At 27.8% G+C, this 17,505-nt stretch overlaps 1 protein-coding gene and 1 long non-coding RNA gene across 5 annotated transcripts in view; one reads left to right on the top strand and one right to left on the bottom strand.

Annotated features, from left to right (window-relative positions):
• The window catches only part of sm (heterogeneous nuclear ribonucleoprotein L), a 106,926-nt gene that overhangs the window by 47,698 nt on the left and 41,723 nt on the right, over positions 1 to 17,505 (bottom strand). For all 4 annotated transcript variants that reach the window (XM_035867500.2, XM_035867497.2, XM_035867499.2 and 1 more), the window contains 2 exons: positions 17,072 to 17,168; positions 3,034 to 3,097 (listed from right to left, as the gene is read on the bottom strand). In XM_035867500.2, coding sequence (XP_035723393.1) covers positions 3,034 to 3,097; positions 17,072 to 17,168 — 161 coding nt within the window. The remainder of the gene's footprint in view (positions 1 to 3,033; positions 3,098 to 17,071; positions 17,169 to 17,505) is intronic.
• LOC146872490 (uncharacterized) lies at positions 15,061 to 17,497 on the top strand. The gene is made up of 2 exons (XR_014983125.1): positions 15,061 to 15,210; positions 17,422 to 17,497. It is a non-coding gene; the product is annotated as an uncharacterized LOC146872490 (long non-coding RNA).

Here is a 17,505-nt window from a genome sequence, read left to right as displayed (position 1 = left end):
AATTTGTATCTCCAATATATTAAATTACGATCTCTCTCTCTCTCTCTCTCTCTCTCTCTCTCTCTCTCTCTCTCTCTCCGATCAAATGATTTGATAAAAATAAAAAATTAATAATTTTGTTTATTCAATATAACAGGCTACATATTTCAATTACATCGAATATATCGTAGTATGTTCGACGTATTGCTAAATAAAGATCTTATTATTGCATGGGGGATGACGATAGATATTTTTCTATATTTAATGAAATAAAAATTATTTATAATCTTGAAACAAATTAATAATATTACGAAATTAAATTTTCTCAAAGGATTATCGAAACAAAATTAATAAAAAAGAAAAGAAAAAAATAGAAGAATTGTAAAGAGAATTTAAATATATTTAAAATGATATGGCTATTTGATCTTTGTTGCCATTTAAGATTGTTATAGATGGGATTGTTTCTTCCCTTGTGTAGTTAGGCCACAAATGGACAAATATAAAAGGATCTGTCACATTTGCAAACAAAATTGACCTAACTTGGAATTTCTATCAAAAAAAATCACTAGATTTCATAAAAATTCCTGGTGGCCACTTTTCATTGGGATATTTTGTGTATATGTGTGTGTGTGTATGTACACATATTAATATAAATTAAAAATAATTAATACATTATTAATAATTAATAGTAATATATATATATATATATATATGTATAATTACACTATAATATAACACATATATATCTGTAGCATAATATATGTAATATAATTATAATATAAAATAATATATATATATATATTCATATTATAATTATATAAATAATTTAAATTATATATAATATAAATTATAATTTAAATAATAATTGTATTAATATAATAAATTATATATATATATATATATATATATATATATATATTAACTCTTTAAATATTATATGATATTATTCCAACGGAATTTTCTAGGTCCCTGGTAAAAAAAAAAGACTCGATATTAATTCAAAATAGAATAATTTTAAAATACGCGTACACAATGAATTTTTATTAATTATATATAATTGAAAAATAATTATGATAAATATTTTTATTACAATAATAAATAAGAATTTTTCCACTCTTATGTAAATAGAAATTATCTTTCATTTTTTCATTTGTTATTTATCGAATAATTAATGAATTGTTTTTAAATTAAATAAATATCGAAAACAATGATTATGTAAAAGTTGAACAAAATTGTTTTAATATTTTCATAAAATTATTATAACAAGAATTAAAAGAAAAATATATGTATATAATTAATATACTACGTATAATATATTAATATATAATATATATATATATATATATTAACACAATATATTTGGTTATCCAAGAAATAACTTTACAAATTTAAAATGCATCCTTATGTTTAATTAAATAATTTATCAAATTAATATTATCAATAGTTATTGATAATAATTGATACTAATATAGTTTATACGTCAAATTGTATAAAAAGAAAAATTATCTCTTTCATTATGAATAAATATCCATACATTCTCAATAGTAAAAATATTTTCAATATTAAATATTATATTAATATAATATATTTAATAAATTACGAAATAAATTTTTACACGTTCGAAAAAAGAATTAATTTCGTAAACAAATAATATACTCTATATTTCTTTAATTACACAATTAAATCGGATTGATAAATGTCGATAGTCTCTGTTAATAATATTGTTTATGCGATTGATTGTATAACGAAAAAAAAAAAAAAAATAAAATAAAATAAAATAAAATAAAAAAAAAAAACGAAAAAGAAAAAGAAAAAGAAAGAGAAAAAACTTTTCTTTCGTTATTATAATCCATATATTTATGAATAAATGTTCTCAACGTTAAATAAATATCAAAATCGAATGATCATCTTAAATGTTGGACAGCACTGTTTTATCCTGTCTAGAGTCATGGTGAACATCCTTGGACGAATAAAAAGCGGAGTTTCAAGAACCGGCTGTCTCTCTCTCTCTCTCTCTCTCTCTCTCTCTCTCTCTCTCTCTCTCTCTCTCTCTCTCTCTCTTTCTCTCTCTCTCGCTGTCACCGAGAGAAGAGGTTACTTCTCACAAGTCGAGCAACAACGAGCAACGGCGATGTATCAACTTCAAGTCTAAGTACGTCCACCACTGCTGTTGGAGATCGATCCGAATCCGGATTCGAGATACTCCGCCGCTCGTCGAAAGGAGAGAGAGAGAGAGAGAGAGAGAGAGAGAGAGAGAGAGAGAGAGAGAGAGAGAGAAAGAGAGAGAGAGAGAGAGAGAGACTCTAGTCGTTCTCCGACGAGAATGAATATTAAAAAAGAAAAAAAAAAAAAGAAAAAAGAAAAAGAAGAAGGGAAAAAAACGAAAAACGAAAAAACAACAAGAAAAGAAATGAAAAACAACAAGAAGAGCTTCGCGCACTTAATACGAAGAGAGAGTATAAGCATATGTCCGAGGCATTTTCTTTTCTCTCTCTCTCTCTCTCTCTCTCTCTCTCTCTCTCTCTCTCTCTCTCTCTCTCTCTCTCTGACAATTTACAAGAGAAAAACTTTCACGCAGAAAATGGCGTAAATAATTGTTGATCGAACGCTCGACAATAATAAATGCGAATGCGAGAACGAAGTAAAAGAGGGGGTAATGGAAGAAAAGAAAAAGGGGAAAAAAAACAGAAAAAAAAACGAAGAAGAATGAAAAAAAAAAGAAAAATACGCACGGATAATCGATGTGAAATTAAGTGAACAATAAAAGGAGTAGTAAAAGAAATAATAATGATAATAATGATAATAATAATAATAATAATCAGAATAATAATAATAATAATAATAATAATAATAATAATAATAATAATAATAATAATAATAATAATAATAATTAATACTAACAGTAATGACAAAAAGTGGGGGGATGATGGTGGTGGTGGTGGTGGTGGTGTTAGTGTTGGTAGTGGTGGGGGGAAGAGGAGTGGGCCGTTAAAGAAAAGTAAGAAATATAAAAGGAAGAAAAAAAAAAAAAAAACAGGAGACAAATTTACTCACCCAACGTAGGCGTTGTGTAGTCCCAGCTCTCGGCGTCGTTCTTGTAAACGTTCAGCTTCGTCGGCTGAAACAAAAAAGAAAAAGAAAAAAGAATTATACGTGAAAATTATTACAAGAGGTGTGGGATCGTTAGAGAAGAAGGGTGTAGTATATATAAGAGAAAAAAAGAAAAAAAGAAAAAAAAAAAGAAAAAAAACGAGAAGGAAAAGGATGAGATCGGGAAACTCGGGAAAGAGATGGTGGTAGTAATATAGGAGTAGGAGATAAAGGAGGTGGGACATAGAAAAGGTGGATGAAGAGGAGGTGGACATAGAAGAGGTGGATGAGGAAGAGGTGGATGGGGAGGAGGTGGAGGAGGATGAAAAAGCTCGCCGATCCGAGCAAACCGAGTGCGCCACAAGGTACAAAAGACCGAATGGAAAGGGGAGGGGAAAAAAAAGGAAAGAAAAAAAAAACAAGAAAATAGACCAAAAAAAAAATAAGAGGAAAGAAAGAAAATATCTTTCAACGTGAACTCGTTATATTATCCGACATTTTACAGAAGCAACAAGATATCTCCGACGCAATTTCACAAAGTATATATATATATATATATATAGTAACTTTAATGAATCTTTCTACGATCGAAGTAATCAAAAAAAAAAATAAAAAAAAAAAAAAAAAAAAAAAAAAAAAAAAGTAAGGAAAGAAAAGATATGTTTTTTTTTCTCCCTTCCTCCCTATCTTTCACCTCAATTTCTTTCGTTCGAACGTTCGTCGGTATATATCACACGTATCTAAAACATGTCTGATCTTTCACTTACACGCGCGATATTATAGTTACAAGTATGTCTGAGGAATGGAAAAAAAAAAAAGAAAAAGAAAAAGAAAAAGAAAAGAAAGCAAACAAACAAATAAAAAGAAACAAAAAATAATGTCGACCCCAATTTTACACCCTAATTCGTTACTCTATTCCTGATTTAATTACCACGATAGATCAGTCAGAACAGCTGCCCGTGCCAGGTTTTAATATAACCTCAGATCGCTACAATAGAATGTTTGGCCGAGTAAGCAACATAGGTGATGTCAAATTAAATCACGAGGCTTCATCATCATCGTCATGGTCGTCATCATCATCATCATCATCATCATCATCATCATCATCATCATCATCATCATCATCATCATCATCAACATCATTATCATCGTCGTTATCGTCGTCGAAAGACATACAGACAGACATATATACGTATATACATGTATATATATATATATATATATAGAGAGAGAGAGAGACAGACAGACAGACAGACGGACAGACGGACAGACAGACAGATAAACAGACAGACAGACAGTGACAAACGCATTTCACGAATATATAAAATCATTCAACTTCAAGAAAAGATAAAAAAAAAAAATGTGGAAAGGTGAGGGGAAGGTAGGGAAGGGGGAGAGGAGAAGATAAGAGTGAGGGGGATGTGGGGAAGAAGAAGAAATGGCAGAGCTATATTTCGACCAGTTCTAAGTAAATTAGATATACATGTGACACGTTTTATCTTAAACAGAAAATTTAATTACTCGAGGGAATATATATATATATATATACATCAAGACCCTAATTTAATTACCCAAACTCGTAGGTTATATATCGAATCCGATTTTAGTCGCTCCACTTTCTGGAAGATCAAAACCTCCCTTCTGGAACTTCTCTACTTCTATCTGTATATCTTTATCTATCTCTGTCTCTCTTTCTTCCTCTTTCTCTTTCTCTCTCTCTCTCCCTCTATCTCTCTCTCTCTCTCTCTCTCTCTCTCACTCTCTCTCTCTTTTTCTCTCTCGCTCCTTCTATCAAAGAAATAGCAAAATGAAGTTATGTCTGTTACTGAGATTTAACATACTTATCGGGCATTAGATTTGATTGCTTCGGGTATATGTATGTGGGTATGTATGTGTGTGTGTGTGTGTGTGTGCACACAAACGATTTCTTCAATTGAAATACTTCTTCTTTCTTTAAGATCATCTTTAAATATAACCGACCCTTATTTCTTATAATCCTAAGAATAAATATACTTTAAATGTCATTTTAGAATATAAAGAGATTATAGTCGAAAAAATTTAAAAAAAAAGAAAAAAAAAATAAAGGAGAGAGAGAGAGAGAGAAACCAGACGAAGAATGAAAAATGTTTTTTTATTAAAATTAGAATAGAGTCTATTCGTTTTCGCGCATAATAATCAATCGATCCTAATCTAGATTCACGTATTTACATTGAATTATCTTTTATTCACGCAAATTCTAACGACGAGGTATTATACATTAAAAATTTGATACGAATCTTTTTCTAAATATACGAGGATACATTCATAGATACTGATTGATTATAAATTAAATTGACCAGGTGAATATCTCCTTTGTTAGAAGTGATAGAGGGAAAAATAGAGGGAAAAACAAAATATATATTTATATATATGTGTGTGTGTGTGTGTGTGTATATTAAGAAAGGGGTCAAATATTTTAAGAATATGAAATAGAACATTCGATTTTCGATAAAACTGGAAACAGAATTTTTTTTATTTTTTTTTTCTTTTTTTTTTTTTTTTTTTTTTTATGAAGCATCCTGTATTTTCTTTTTATTTATAATTAAATATTTCTATCAATTATCTTTAAAAAAAATAAACAAACAAACTATATATAAAAAGGGATAAGAGTGGTATAAAATTTCGAACTGACTCGTATTTTATTATGAACAATTTTATATTTAAAATCAATGAAATGGCCAAATCGATTCCAGTGAAAATTTTACGAAAGACTTTTTCTGAAACGTGAGAATGTTTTTTTTTTAGTTTCCCTTTTTTTTTTTTCACACGAATTAAATGTTTACTTTTCAAAATGATGTTCAAATTTTTTTTTTTTTTTGCAAACACTTTATCCTAAAAATCAGCAATATGGCCAAATCTAAATATTAACGAAATTTTATATTTAACTTCTGCAAAAATTTGAAGATCTATCTTTTATAATTCACAACAAATAGCATAGATAAAATTTTACAATGATCCTCACTTTGCTATAAACACTGTAATATTAAAAATAAGCTTAAAAAAAAAAAAGAAAAGAAAAGAAAAAAAAAGACAAAGAAGCAAAAATATCTTACTTCATTGTAATTACTTGTAATGCCTAGAGGAAGAGAAAAAAAAAAAAAAAAAAAAAAAATATTAACAACGATCGAAAAGTAATTAATTTAAGAAAAAAAAATTTCAAATCGAAAACTTTTAACCAGAGAACAAAATTTAACGAAAAAACTAACATACTCTTCGTGCGTAACGTAAATATTGTAATTTTAAAACGCGTTATCTCTTTTACTTGTCCCGCAAAAAAAAAAAAAAAAGAAAAAAAAGAAAAAAAAAAGTTTGGAAATGACAGGCCACTTCAATGTAACCATTTGAATGTCAAAATATGATGTAGCTTCGACGATATCTATAATATATCAAAATGAAACGAGACGAAAAAAAAATCATCATGAGGAATGAACTTAGGGGAGATTATAAGGGACAAAGCTATCCACTACTCCTACTGGTTTCAACCCCAATAGGATCGGAGATCAAATAAGGCACTCTAAGTGGTTGTATCTAAAAACAGGGATAGGAAAGGGAGTAGATAAAGGGGTTTACGGGGAGAGGAAGCAAATATAGATACCGCTAAGATACAACAAATGGCACTCTGCCCACTGATAATGCACACACTGCTTTACTTGTTGTTAATCCTTTTAAATTCACAATGATATCGTACTTGTGTTCATTCCACGTGTTTATAAATCATTTCGTAGTCTAATGAACGTACATCTCTGATAAACGTACGTAATAATTGCATTAAACGTTAGATTTGTAGCCGGGGAAATTGCAATTGTTATATATTAACGTTTAATATAATTTAATATACAACAGTACATTTAGTATAATTAAATTATACTACAATTGTTGTCATTTATAAGTCAATCGATTTAATGTCTTTTTTTTTTTTTTTTTTTTTTTCATCAAATTTACTGCAAAATATTTTTTATGATATCTAATATATTTTATATATATATATATATATTTTTTTTTTTCATATTTATAAAAACAAATATATTAAGAATTAATTCACGATCGAATGTTTATTTATAATAATATATGTAAACGAATTGAATTATTATCATTGTGATTTTATTTGAAAATATTTTTCTAATAATATTTAATATATTTTATCATTATTCTGACATTTATAATAATATTTAACAATTTATCTCGATTCAATATTTATTTATAATAACTAATATAACTTCTTATAAAATTATATAATATTTAATATCTTTAATTTGATAATAGAAAACTAATGCAATAATTAATGTAATATTTAAAACATATATATGTATATTCTAAAAAAATTTTCTACGAAAAATAACAAAAAAGAAGAAAAGAAAAGACAAAAAAAGAATAACAGAATTAAAATTACAAACGACTAATAATAACTTAATGTCCCACCTAAATAATGATTATGAACTCATGCACAAAAAGAAAAAAAAAGAAAAAAAAAGAAAAAAAAAAAAAAAGAACTTTTTCCTCGCCTTTATTAATAATCAACATATATGTATTAAAATACGCAATACCCGTATAACAAATAAGAAAGAATCTCGTATCATGGCCCGTGTATGAAAAAAAAAAAAAAAAAAAAAAAACAAAAAAAAAATTCATGAGCACTCGAGTATATTATTTGACGCAGTAGCAATAATAATTCTAAGTGCAAAACGCCTGAAGAGGTTGAATAAAAGTACGAAGAATATTTAATACATAATCATAAGGTACATTAGTGCTAGCTAAATTAAAGTAAAATATATAAGAGGAAGAAGGAGGAAGAAAAAAAAAAAAAGGAAGAAGAAGAAGAAGAAGAAGAAGAAGAAGAGGAAAAAGAAGAATGAAAGAAAGGAAGAAAACGTAGAAGTTTGCATATATCCGACGAAATGAGAAGCGAGATCGTTTTGGGTCGTTTGAAGTGGTGTTGTATCGTAGAGAAACGAGCAAGCGAGAGAAATGGTTAGAGCAAAAGGTAAAGGAAGAGAATGAGAGAGACGGTTGGTTGGTAATAGTAGTGGTAGTAATACTACTAGTGGGTAGTAATAGTAGCGGTGGTGATGGTGGTGGTTGGTTGGCGTTGATGGTGAGAGAGGTATGTATAGGGGCTTGGGGTGGCGGATGCGATGGTGGGTGTTATTCTAGTTTTATGAGCCACGATTGCATCCTCCTAGGAAAATTATTAAAGCAGGCGTCCGGAGATAGGGCTGCTGATGTAACGAGATGGAGATAGAGAGAGAGAGAGAGAGAGAGAGAGAGAGAGAGAGAGAGAGAGAGAGAGAGAGAGAGAGAGAGAGAGAGAGAGAGAGAGAGAGAAATAAGGAGAAATAAGGAAAGAGAGAGAGAGAGAGGGAGAGAGAAATAGAGAGAAATAAGGAAGTACAGAGCGAGAGAGAGAGAGAGAAAAACTGAGGTGCAAGCGTGCAAATTGGACGCGAGTTGGAAACAAGTGGTGTAGGTACCTACTGCCCTGAATTATTTAGTCTCAAAAAGGCTAATTTCGAGTCACGAACTATACATGGTAACTAGAAGAAACTATGTAGCCAAAAAGGGAAGAAGAAATTTTTAAAAATGAAAAAAAAAAAAGAAAGAAAAGAAAAGAAGAAAGAAAGAAAAAAAAAAAAAAGAAAGAAAGGAAACCCTGAACAGAAGTGTAATCTTTTGATAAAACAGAAGAGATTTCTTAAACGTAGAACAATCTTTTTCTTTTTTCTTTTTTCTTTTTTCTTTTTTCTTCTTCTTCTTCTTCTACTTCTTTGTTCGTTTCTTTATCCGATTTTTCGACAGACTGACGTTAAATTACGAAAGAAGAATTTTAGATGACGTGAGCTAATTTATAAAAAGTGAAATGAATTGTTCTTTGTTAAGAAGTATATAGCAATTATGTATATGTATGTGGGTGTATTTGTGTGTATATATATATATATATTATATGTATTATATATAATTAAAATGTGAAACTGAACTAACATAGTTTTTAGTTTATTTTCTGAAAAGTAAAAGAATATAAAAGAAATTCTCGCGTGCGTGTAAAAACTCTTTGCGTGTGTGTGTGTTTTCTTTTTTTTTTTTTTTTTTTTTTCTTTTTTATAAACATCTGTTATGTGAATAAACAATGAATACGAATTGAATTTTGAATTACAAAAGATTTAACTTTAATAGTGTTAAATAATAAGTCTTGGATATAAAATATTATTTAAATGGTTACAAAATATTATAAAATATTTATATTCATAGGTAATAAATTTTTTTTTTTTTTAATTCTTTTATTTTTTTAACCTTTCGATTTTATTGCAAACGACCAAATTTTCTCTTCTTTTCTCCCCCCCCCCCCAAGATTTACGACATTCGTTATAAATGAAATATTATATAAAATAGTTCATGATATTTTTTTTTCTTTTTTTTTTTTCTTTTTTTTTTTTTCATCTTTACTACAAACGATCAACTTTCATACATGATATTTGCTAGAAATGGAATATTACGTGACCAAAATATTCACGATAAATATTTTTTTCTTTTTTTTTTTTTTTTTTTTTTTTTTTGCGATTTTACTAATGACAAAATATTTTCATTACAATTTTACGTTTTATACGTCATTAACTTTTTTCAAAATATATTACACATCGATATTTATTATCTATCGTACGAACGTTTATATAAAAAATTTTCTTATTATATATATATATATATATATATATATATATATATATATATATATATATGCATACATACATACATGCGTGCGCGTGCGTTTGTAGTATGTCTACACGCGCGTAGGTGTGTAAATATGATAATTGTTATAAATGAAGTATTATCTGCCACAATATAAATGACATATTTTCTATCACTAAACCGTAAATTACTAACAAACGATAAATCAAATGTGATACAACTTAAACTTTGTAACCTCAAACTCGTAAGATAGAGAAATAGAAAGAGAAAGAGATAGAGATAGAGAGATAGATAGATAGATAGATAGAGAAAGAGAGAGAGACAGACAGAGAAAGAGAGAAAGAGAGAAAGAGAGAAAGAGAAAGAGAGATAAAGAGAGAGAGAATACGGCATTAATGTTCGCTCGTTTAAAAGCAATGCCGATTTTCTTGGCATCGTTTTCACTCCTCATAACGCTCATAACTGTCGTGCGAATGAACATAAAGGAACGCTCGTAAGATGAGTAAATCTTTCGTGGATTTCGATGCACACACAGGAAGAAAAAGAGAAAGAGAAAGAAAAAGAGAAATAGAGGAAGAGATAGAGAAAGAGAGAGAGAAAGAGATAGGCTAAAATACAAATTCTTTGTTATACGTTAAATTGATATACTATCGCGTGGTTAATCTCACTCACACTCGTTAGGTATCTTTTATATAGAATTTTTCAACTAGTCAACCACCCACGAGTAACTAACTATATATATTCGCTACTACCGTTAGATCCTTTACTATGTTTCCGTTCTATAAAATATAACGTTAGTATGAGGCCAACGTTCTAACAGTGATAGAGAGAAAGAGAGGAAGAGAGAGAGAGAGAGAGAGAGAGAGAGAGAGAGAAAAGAAGGAAAAAGAATGTGAGCAGCTTGAGTTTGAAGAAAAGAAAAAAAAGGAGAGTAAGTGAACGAGTGAGTGAGCGAGTGAGTGGGTGAGTGAGTGAGTGAGTAAGGAAGGGAGAAAGAGAAATAGAGGAGAGAGCGAGCGATCGAAAATGTCGATAACTCGTATTTCTATCGAGCTTCGAAATCCAATTCTATCGTTTGAATTTCCAATCGGATATCTATATGTTCATTAAATTATCACGAATTGATAATTTCAAATATTTATCTATCTTATATAGTTTTGTATATTTTTTAATAACAATTGTTAAAAATTATTTTACAACAATCGTCAACGTTAAAAAAAATTTCTAAATAAATCGTTCGAAATATTAATGGATGAAATTTTTTTTTTTTTTTTTTTTTTTTTTTTTTTTTTTTCTTAATAAATCTAAGGATTAACATCAAATCGATTAATTTAATAATATAGATACACATTTATATTTATATTTATATTTAATTATAATATACATACATACATATATGTATGTGTAACAAATAAAATATATATAATTATATTATAAATAAAAATTAGAGATATATATCACAATTATATTAAAAATGTAAATAAGATTACGTTATAAATTTATATTTCATTAAATAAATGTATATCAATTATATTGATAATAATTTTATTTTTATTATTTTCCTTTAATTTTTTTCTTTTTTTTTTTTTCCCCCGATAGAAATAAATAAAATTTTATTAAGTAATGAATTGATAATATAGATCTGATAAAATGAAATTATTTACGAAAATAATTATAAAATAAAATTTTATTCGAATAAAGGTATAGTCGAATAAAATTATACACACACACACATACACACAGACAGAGAGAAAGAAAAAAAAAGAGAAACATTTGTACATAGATCGATAAACATCGTTAGTTTCTAGAAACAAATTAGTTCCACATCGCGTGTGAATCTCCGATAGACACGCAATTTAAATCCTTTCTCTTTCTCTTTTTCTTTTTTCCTCTCTCTCTCTCTCTCTCTCTCTCTCTCTCTCTCTCTCTCTCTCCCTCTCTCTCTCTCTCTCTCTCTTTCTCTTTCTCTTTTGTTTCTCATACAAATAAATCTTCATTAAGTACGTTTTTTATTGCATATCGATAGAAAGTACATAATAGAAAAGAACGAGAATCTCTAATGTAAAAAGATCGATAGAACGATAAGTCTAAGTTTATAACATGCGTACGTAAAAGAAATGGCATGCATTTTCCAGAAAAAAAAAAGAAAAAAAAAGAGAAAAAAAAAAGCAAAGAGAAAACGAGGATTTGAAACCTCAAAAAAAAAAAAGAAAAAAAAAATACTTGAAATTGTATTTCTTTATAACGTTAACAGTTAAATCATTCTTGCGAAAAACGAATATTACGAATATTGAGTTATAAGCTTGGCTATAATTATAGAGAGTAACTAGAAGAAGGTAATTCGATCGTCTACGATCAGGCAACATGGCTACCAAAACCGGTTACGGAAATCGACTGAGAATCGATTCGAACGGCCAACTCTGATATCCTTCTTTGGATCGAACGTAATCGAATCGAATCGAATTGAATCGTATTGAATCGAATCGAACTATCAATCTTATAATGTCCATGGTAAGTAAAACCTACATTGAAGAATGTAAGAAAGATAGAGAGATAGAGAGAGAGAGAGAGAGAGAGAGAGAGAGAGAGAGAGAGAGAGAGAGAGAGAGAGAGAAACTTTTTAATCGATCAATGTATCCTTCTTTTGAGATCGATGAACCATTGAAAATTGAATCGTTTATAATAGATCTAACTTAGGATAGAGTAAAATAAATTGTAGAAAATTAATGATAGTTACAGAATCACTAAACCATTATATATATATATATAATACCGATTAAATGTATGTGTATGTATATCACTTATGAAATACATATATCAATGATTAATAATGATTTATATAAAAGATTTTATTTTAATGGTGTACGAATTAAAATTGTAAGAAAGTTTTCTTTTAAAAAGAAAAATTTTAAGAGATCTTTCTTAACAAAGAATGCAATTTTAAATAGGAACATATTATTTAACAATGTTCTCTTGTTCTAAAAAATGAAAATTGCGAGAAAAGAAAAAGGAGCGATCGTTCGAAATGGAGTAAAAAATAAATTATAAAAAAAAAAAAAAAAAAGAAAAAAAGTAAATTAGAAATTTCCATAGATCGTTAGGGCATGTTATACGTGGATACATCTTGATGATTAATAATGATCTAGATAAGAAAAAAAATATTCTACGCTAATGGTTTTCAAATTAAATTAGTAATGAAGATTTCTTTCCTTAGATGAATTTTTGAAAGGATCATTACAGACAATGGAATAGAAATTTTCAATAAAGACGGTGTAACAATTTTTTTTTTTTGTTCCTAACAATGAAAGTTGTTCTGACTTTTTTTTTTTATTTCTATTATTACTATTACTATTATTATTATTATTATTATTATTATTATTATTATTAGTACTAAAATGTTCTTTTTTTTTTATAATATATCTATCGGTAATATTAAATTATTATTTGTTCATTAATGTGTTATTTAAAATATTTAATAAAGCAATAAATGTATGAAAAGTTTTAAAAAGTTTGATAAAATGTCATGAAAATTGCAAAAGATCCATGGAATTTCTTTTGCAAAGAAAAATGGCAATCATTCTCCGCAAGGAGTATAATAAATTGCAAAAAAGGAAAAAAAAAGAATTAGATTAGAGATTCCTATAAGTCATTAGGAGATTCTTTTAATTTGATAAATTTGATTGTAAAAGAATTCGTAGATGGATTTTGAAAAGATCCTTCTATACCATAAATTAAATTTTTAATAAAGACGATATAATAATTGTTCTCCTTGTTTCGAATAATGAATATTGTTCCGATTTTTTTTTTCTTTTTTTTTTTTTTTTTTTTGAAATATTCTTTTCTCATAATAAATATATTTACTGATAATACTAAAGCATTTGTTTATTAATATATTATTTAAAATTAAAAAAAAAAACCATGAAAATATCAAAAGTTTCAAATGTTGATAAAATTAATAAAACAATTGATAAAATGATATGAATATTGTAAAAGAGATTTCTCATACGAAAAGAAATAGTAATCGTCTGAAAAGAATTTTGTATTTTCTTGTGAACAACGATTAAATTTGGAAACAACAAAAAAGAACAATTGTTTCCTTATTTCAAGCACAAAATGAAAAAATAGTTTGAATGTTTTTCATTTAAATGTCTTTCACTATACACATTTCAATTTCTTTTAATATATATATCCTTTAATACATATATATATATATATATATATATATATATATATATATATCGATATATAACCTAGAAACTGATAAAAAAAAAAGAAAAAGAAAAAGAAAAAGAAAAAGGAAAACAAAATCCATCTCAAATTTTACGTACTCTGAATATAGAAAATAAAAAAAAAACAAAAAAGAAAAGAAAAAAGAAAAGAAAAAAAAAACAAAAAAGAAAGATAAAAAAAAGAAAGAAAGAAAGAACCAATAAATACAAGCCATAACGAATTGTCTAACGATAGAAAAAGGAGGAGGAGGAGGAGGAGGAGAAGGGGATGGGTACAAATCAAAAGAATGAATTGGCTATATGATCAATGTTTTATCATTTACGATAAGAAAGTCTTATGAAGATAGTTACGAATCGACCATCTTAAGGGAACGATTATGGGGGGCGGGGGGGCAGCGGGGAGGACGATGTCGAGTAAAAGAGAACGAAGACGGGAAGAAGAGAATTTCTATTCGAAAATAGACGAGAACGAAATGAACCACGGGAGACAACAAATCGGCGTGTACTCGGTCCCATCTCCGATATGGATTAACCATCTTCGATTTTGCAATGAGGAAAATGAACATGTGTGAGAGAGAGATAAAGATAGAGATATAGATAGACAGACAGGCACAGAGAGAGAGAAAGAGAGAGAGAGAGAGAGAGAGAGAGAGAGAGAGAGAGAGAGAGAGAGAGAGAGAGAGAGAGAGAGAGAGAGACGAACTATCCGAAGTGAGACGACGTAGTTTCCGGCCTGCGGGCGTTACAACTTAATCACCTGAGAAAATTGAAATCACGAAAACGCGTCTACCGCGGCAGAGAGTCGCCCGCCAACCCCGGGGGGGGCTGGGGTGGGGTAGGAGGGTGCTCTAGGGATGAGTGGGGAAAGAAAAGGAGGGATGGGAGGGAAGGGTGTGGGGGACCGAAAATAGAAGTCCGCCAGGCAAAAGCCACGCCCTAAAGCTCAAAATGGGATTGGGTATGCTTTACTAGTTGGTCCCACCTCTAACGTTGACACTGCCAATGAAGAGAGCCATGCCAAAATGTGTTTTTCCTAAGCATAAGACCACGTCGTCGTATCTAACCGTGGAAGAACTTCGAGGAACTTTGGCGCGTTTCGCATAAGCGCCGACCGGAAAAGACGACGGCAACGACGACAACGACGACGACGACGACGATGACGATGACGATGACGATGACAACGACGACAGTGGTGGTAAGTATATCGTTTACTTCTAACGCCTAGCTACGACGACGACTATAGCTCCTAACTCTAATTACTATTGCTAACTAACTCTAGTGATGCTGACTCTACTTACTGCTACTACTACTATTGCTACTATTGCTACTATTACTTGCACTCTATTGGTATTACTGATAGTACTCTTTTTCTCTTTCGATATATTTATTATAACGTGGCCAATTTAGAGACAACTTGGCAAGTTTAATTGGACCTTCCTACTAACATCATTCCCTTAAAGTTATTAAACTATCTAAGTTCTTTAAAGTTTAACGTTATTCCAAATAATTATGCTTCAATGTCTTTTCGATTTGTTATTTATTTAAACGTATATTTGTATTAATGTAAATCTATCCGAGTGATGTTTGATTATATTTCTTTTTTACTTCCTTATTCTTTTTTTTTCTTTTTCTTCTTCTTTGTTCTTTTTCTCTTTTCTTTTTCATTTTTTTTTTTTTTTTTTAAGTATCTGTAAAACTCCATAATCGCGATGTATTATTTCAATGTTATTAATTCGTCCATATATGTTTTATTTTAAATTAACTTTTGATTGATATATATACCTAACGAAATGTTAATGTTTAATAAATATAAGTTATAATACAGTTTAACATATCAGTATACTCGATATAATTATCGCTAAAATGCTTTATTACTAGAATATATTACTATGTATACTGTTTCGCAAAATAATTAAACTTCGAAATTACGATTGGTTATTTAAATGAATATTTAAGTTAGAATTAATTTATAAAACTGTTGTGGATTTTTTTCTTTTCTTGTTTTTTTTTTCTCTTTTTCTTTTTTTTTTCTTTTTTTTTTTTTTTTATAAATATCTGTAAATCTCCTTAAATATCGTGTGTTACTTTTTAACTTTATAAATCCACATATCAATTATATTTTTAATTAATTGTTAATTCATATATACATAAAGAAGTGTTAATGTTCGATAAGTTATACGTTTTAAATTAACATATCAATATAAACAATGTAATTGCAATTAATATTCTGTTATTATCAAAATATATTTACTATATGCACCTTTTTACAAATAATTAAAGCTTCGATATTATCATTGGCCATTTAAATGAATATTTATGTTACAGTAGATTTGTAGAAATGATATAAATCATCATTTTTTTCTTATTATTTTCTTTTCTTTTTTTTTTTTTAAACATCTCTAAATTTCCATAAACATCGCGTATTAAATCGAATTCATGAACTCGCGTATATCTATTATATTTTTAATAAATTATAACACAGTGTAGTTTAAACGATATAGCAATCTTATAGTAGTCATAAAATACAGTAATGTTATATAACATATTATAAACTATATAAAACTGTATATAGTATATACCATTACTTGCTATAATTGCTATACTATATGTTATAACTAAGAACAATTAGAGTATACTGGATTAAGTATGAATATATATATATATATATAAAAATATAATTAACTCTAATAATTTTCGAATTGTACGTAATTTTATTTGAAAGGAAAAAAAGGAAAAAAAGAAAAAAAGAAAAAAAGAAAAAGAAAAAAACACGAAAACAAAAGAATTATATCTTACACAAAACTTAATCTTTAAATTCATCGTTTATTTCTAAATAACTTTTTTATTTTCATATAAATAAATAAATAAAGAAAAGAAAAAAAAAGAAAAAAAAAAGAGGAGAAAAACACGAGAGAACAAAAAACTTACGTTTAAAAGTAAATCTAAAAAAAAAGAAAAAAAACGTAACCATCATCATTCGATGTATCTAAATATCATTAAGATTTATTTTATTTTATTTATATTATATTAAATATTTTTCATATAAAAAGACTTACCTTAGCAAAGTCAATTTTTAAGGTGCAACAGCCAGAATATATGTCCGCCCCATGAAGCGTTTCTTTTGCTCTTGTGGCTGATTCTACCGAGTCGAACGTGATTACGATTGAACTAAGTTAAGGAATATATAAATATAAATATATATATATATATATATATATATATATATATATATATATACATGTACATACATATATATGTATAAATAATTGAATAAAAAATAAACCGGCTTTTAAGATGTAGAAATTAAACGAATATTAAAGTAAATATTGAAATATTTATAAAACGCGTAATTATTATGTTTCGATTGGAAATAAATTATCGACAATTTAAAAATATTTTAATTTAGGTTGGACGAAAGGTTATTAAAAAAAAAAAAAAAAAAAAAAAAAAAAAAAAAAAAAAAAAAAAAACAGAAACATAAAACGCATTT

This window comes from Vespa mandarinia, chromosome 16, assembly GCF_050613455.1.
Source record: "Vespa mandarinia isolate Hongniang chromosome 16, ASM5061345v1, whole genome shotgun sequence".
In the NCBI taxonomy this organism is placed as follows: domain Eukaryota; kingdom Metazoa; phylum Arthropoda; class Insecta; order Hymenoptera; family Vespidae; genus Vespa; species Vespa mandarinia.
This window is presented reverse-complemented; position numbering and strand designations above follow the sequence as displayed.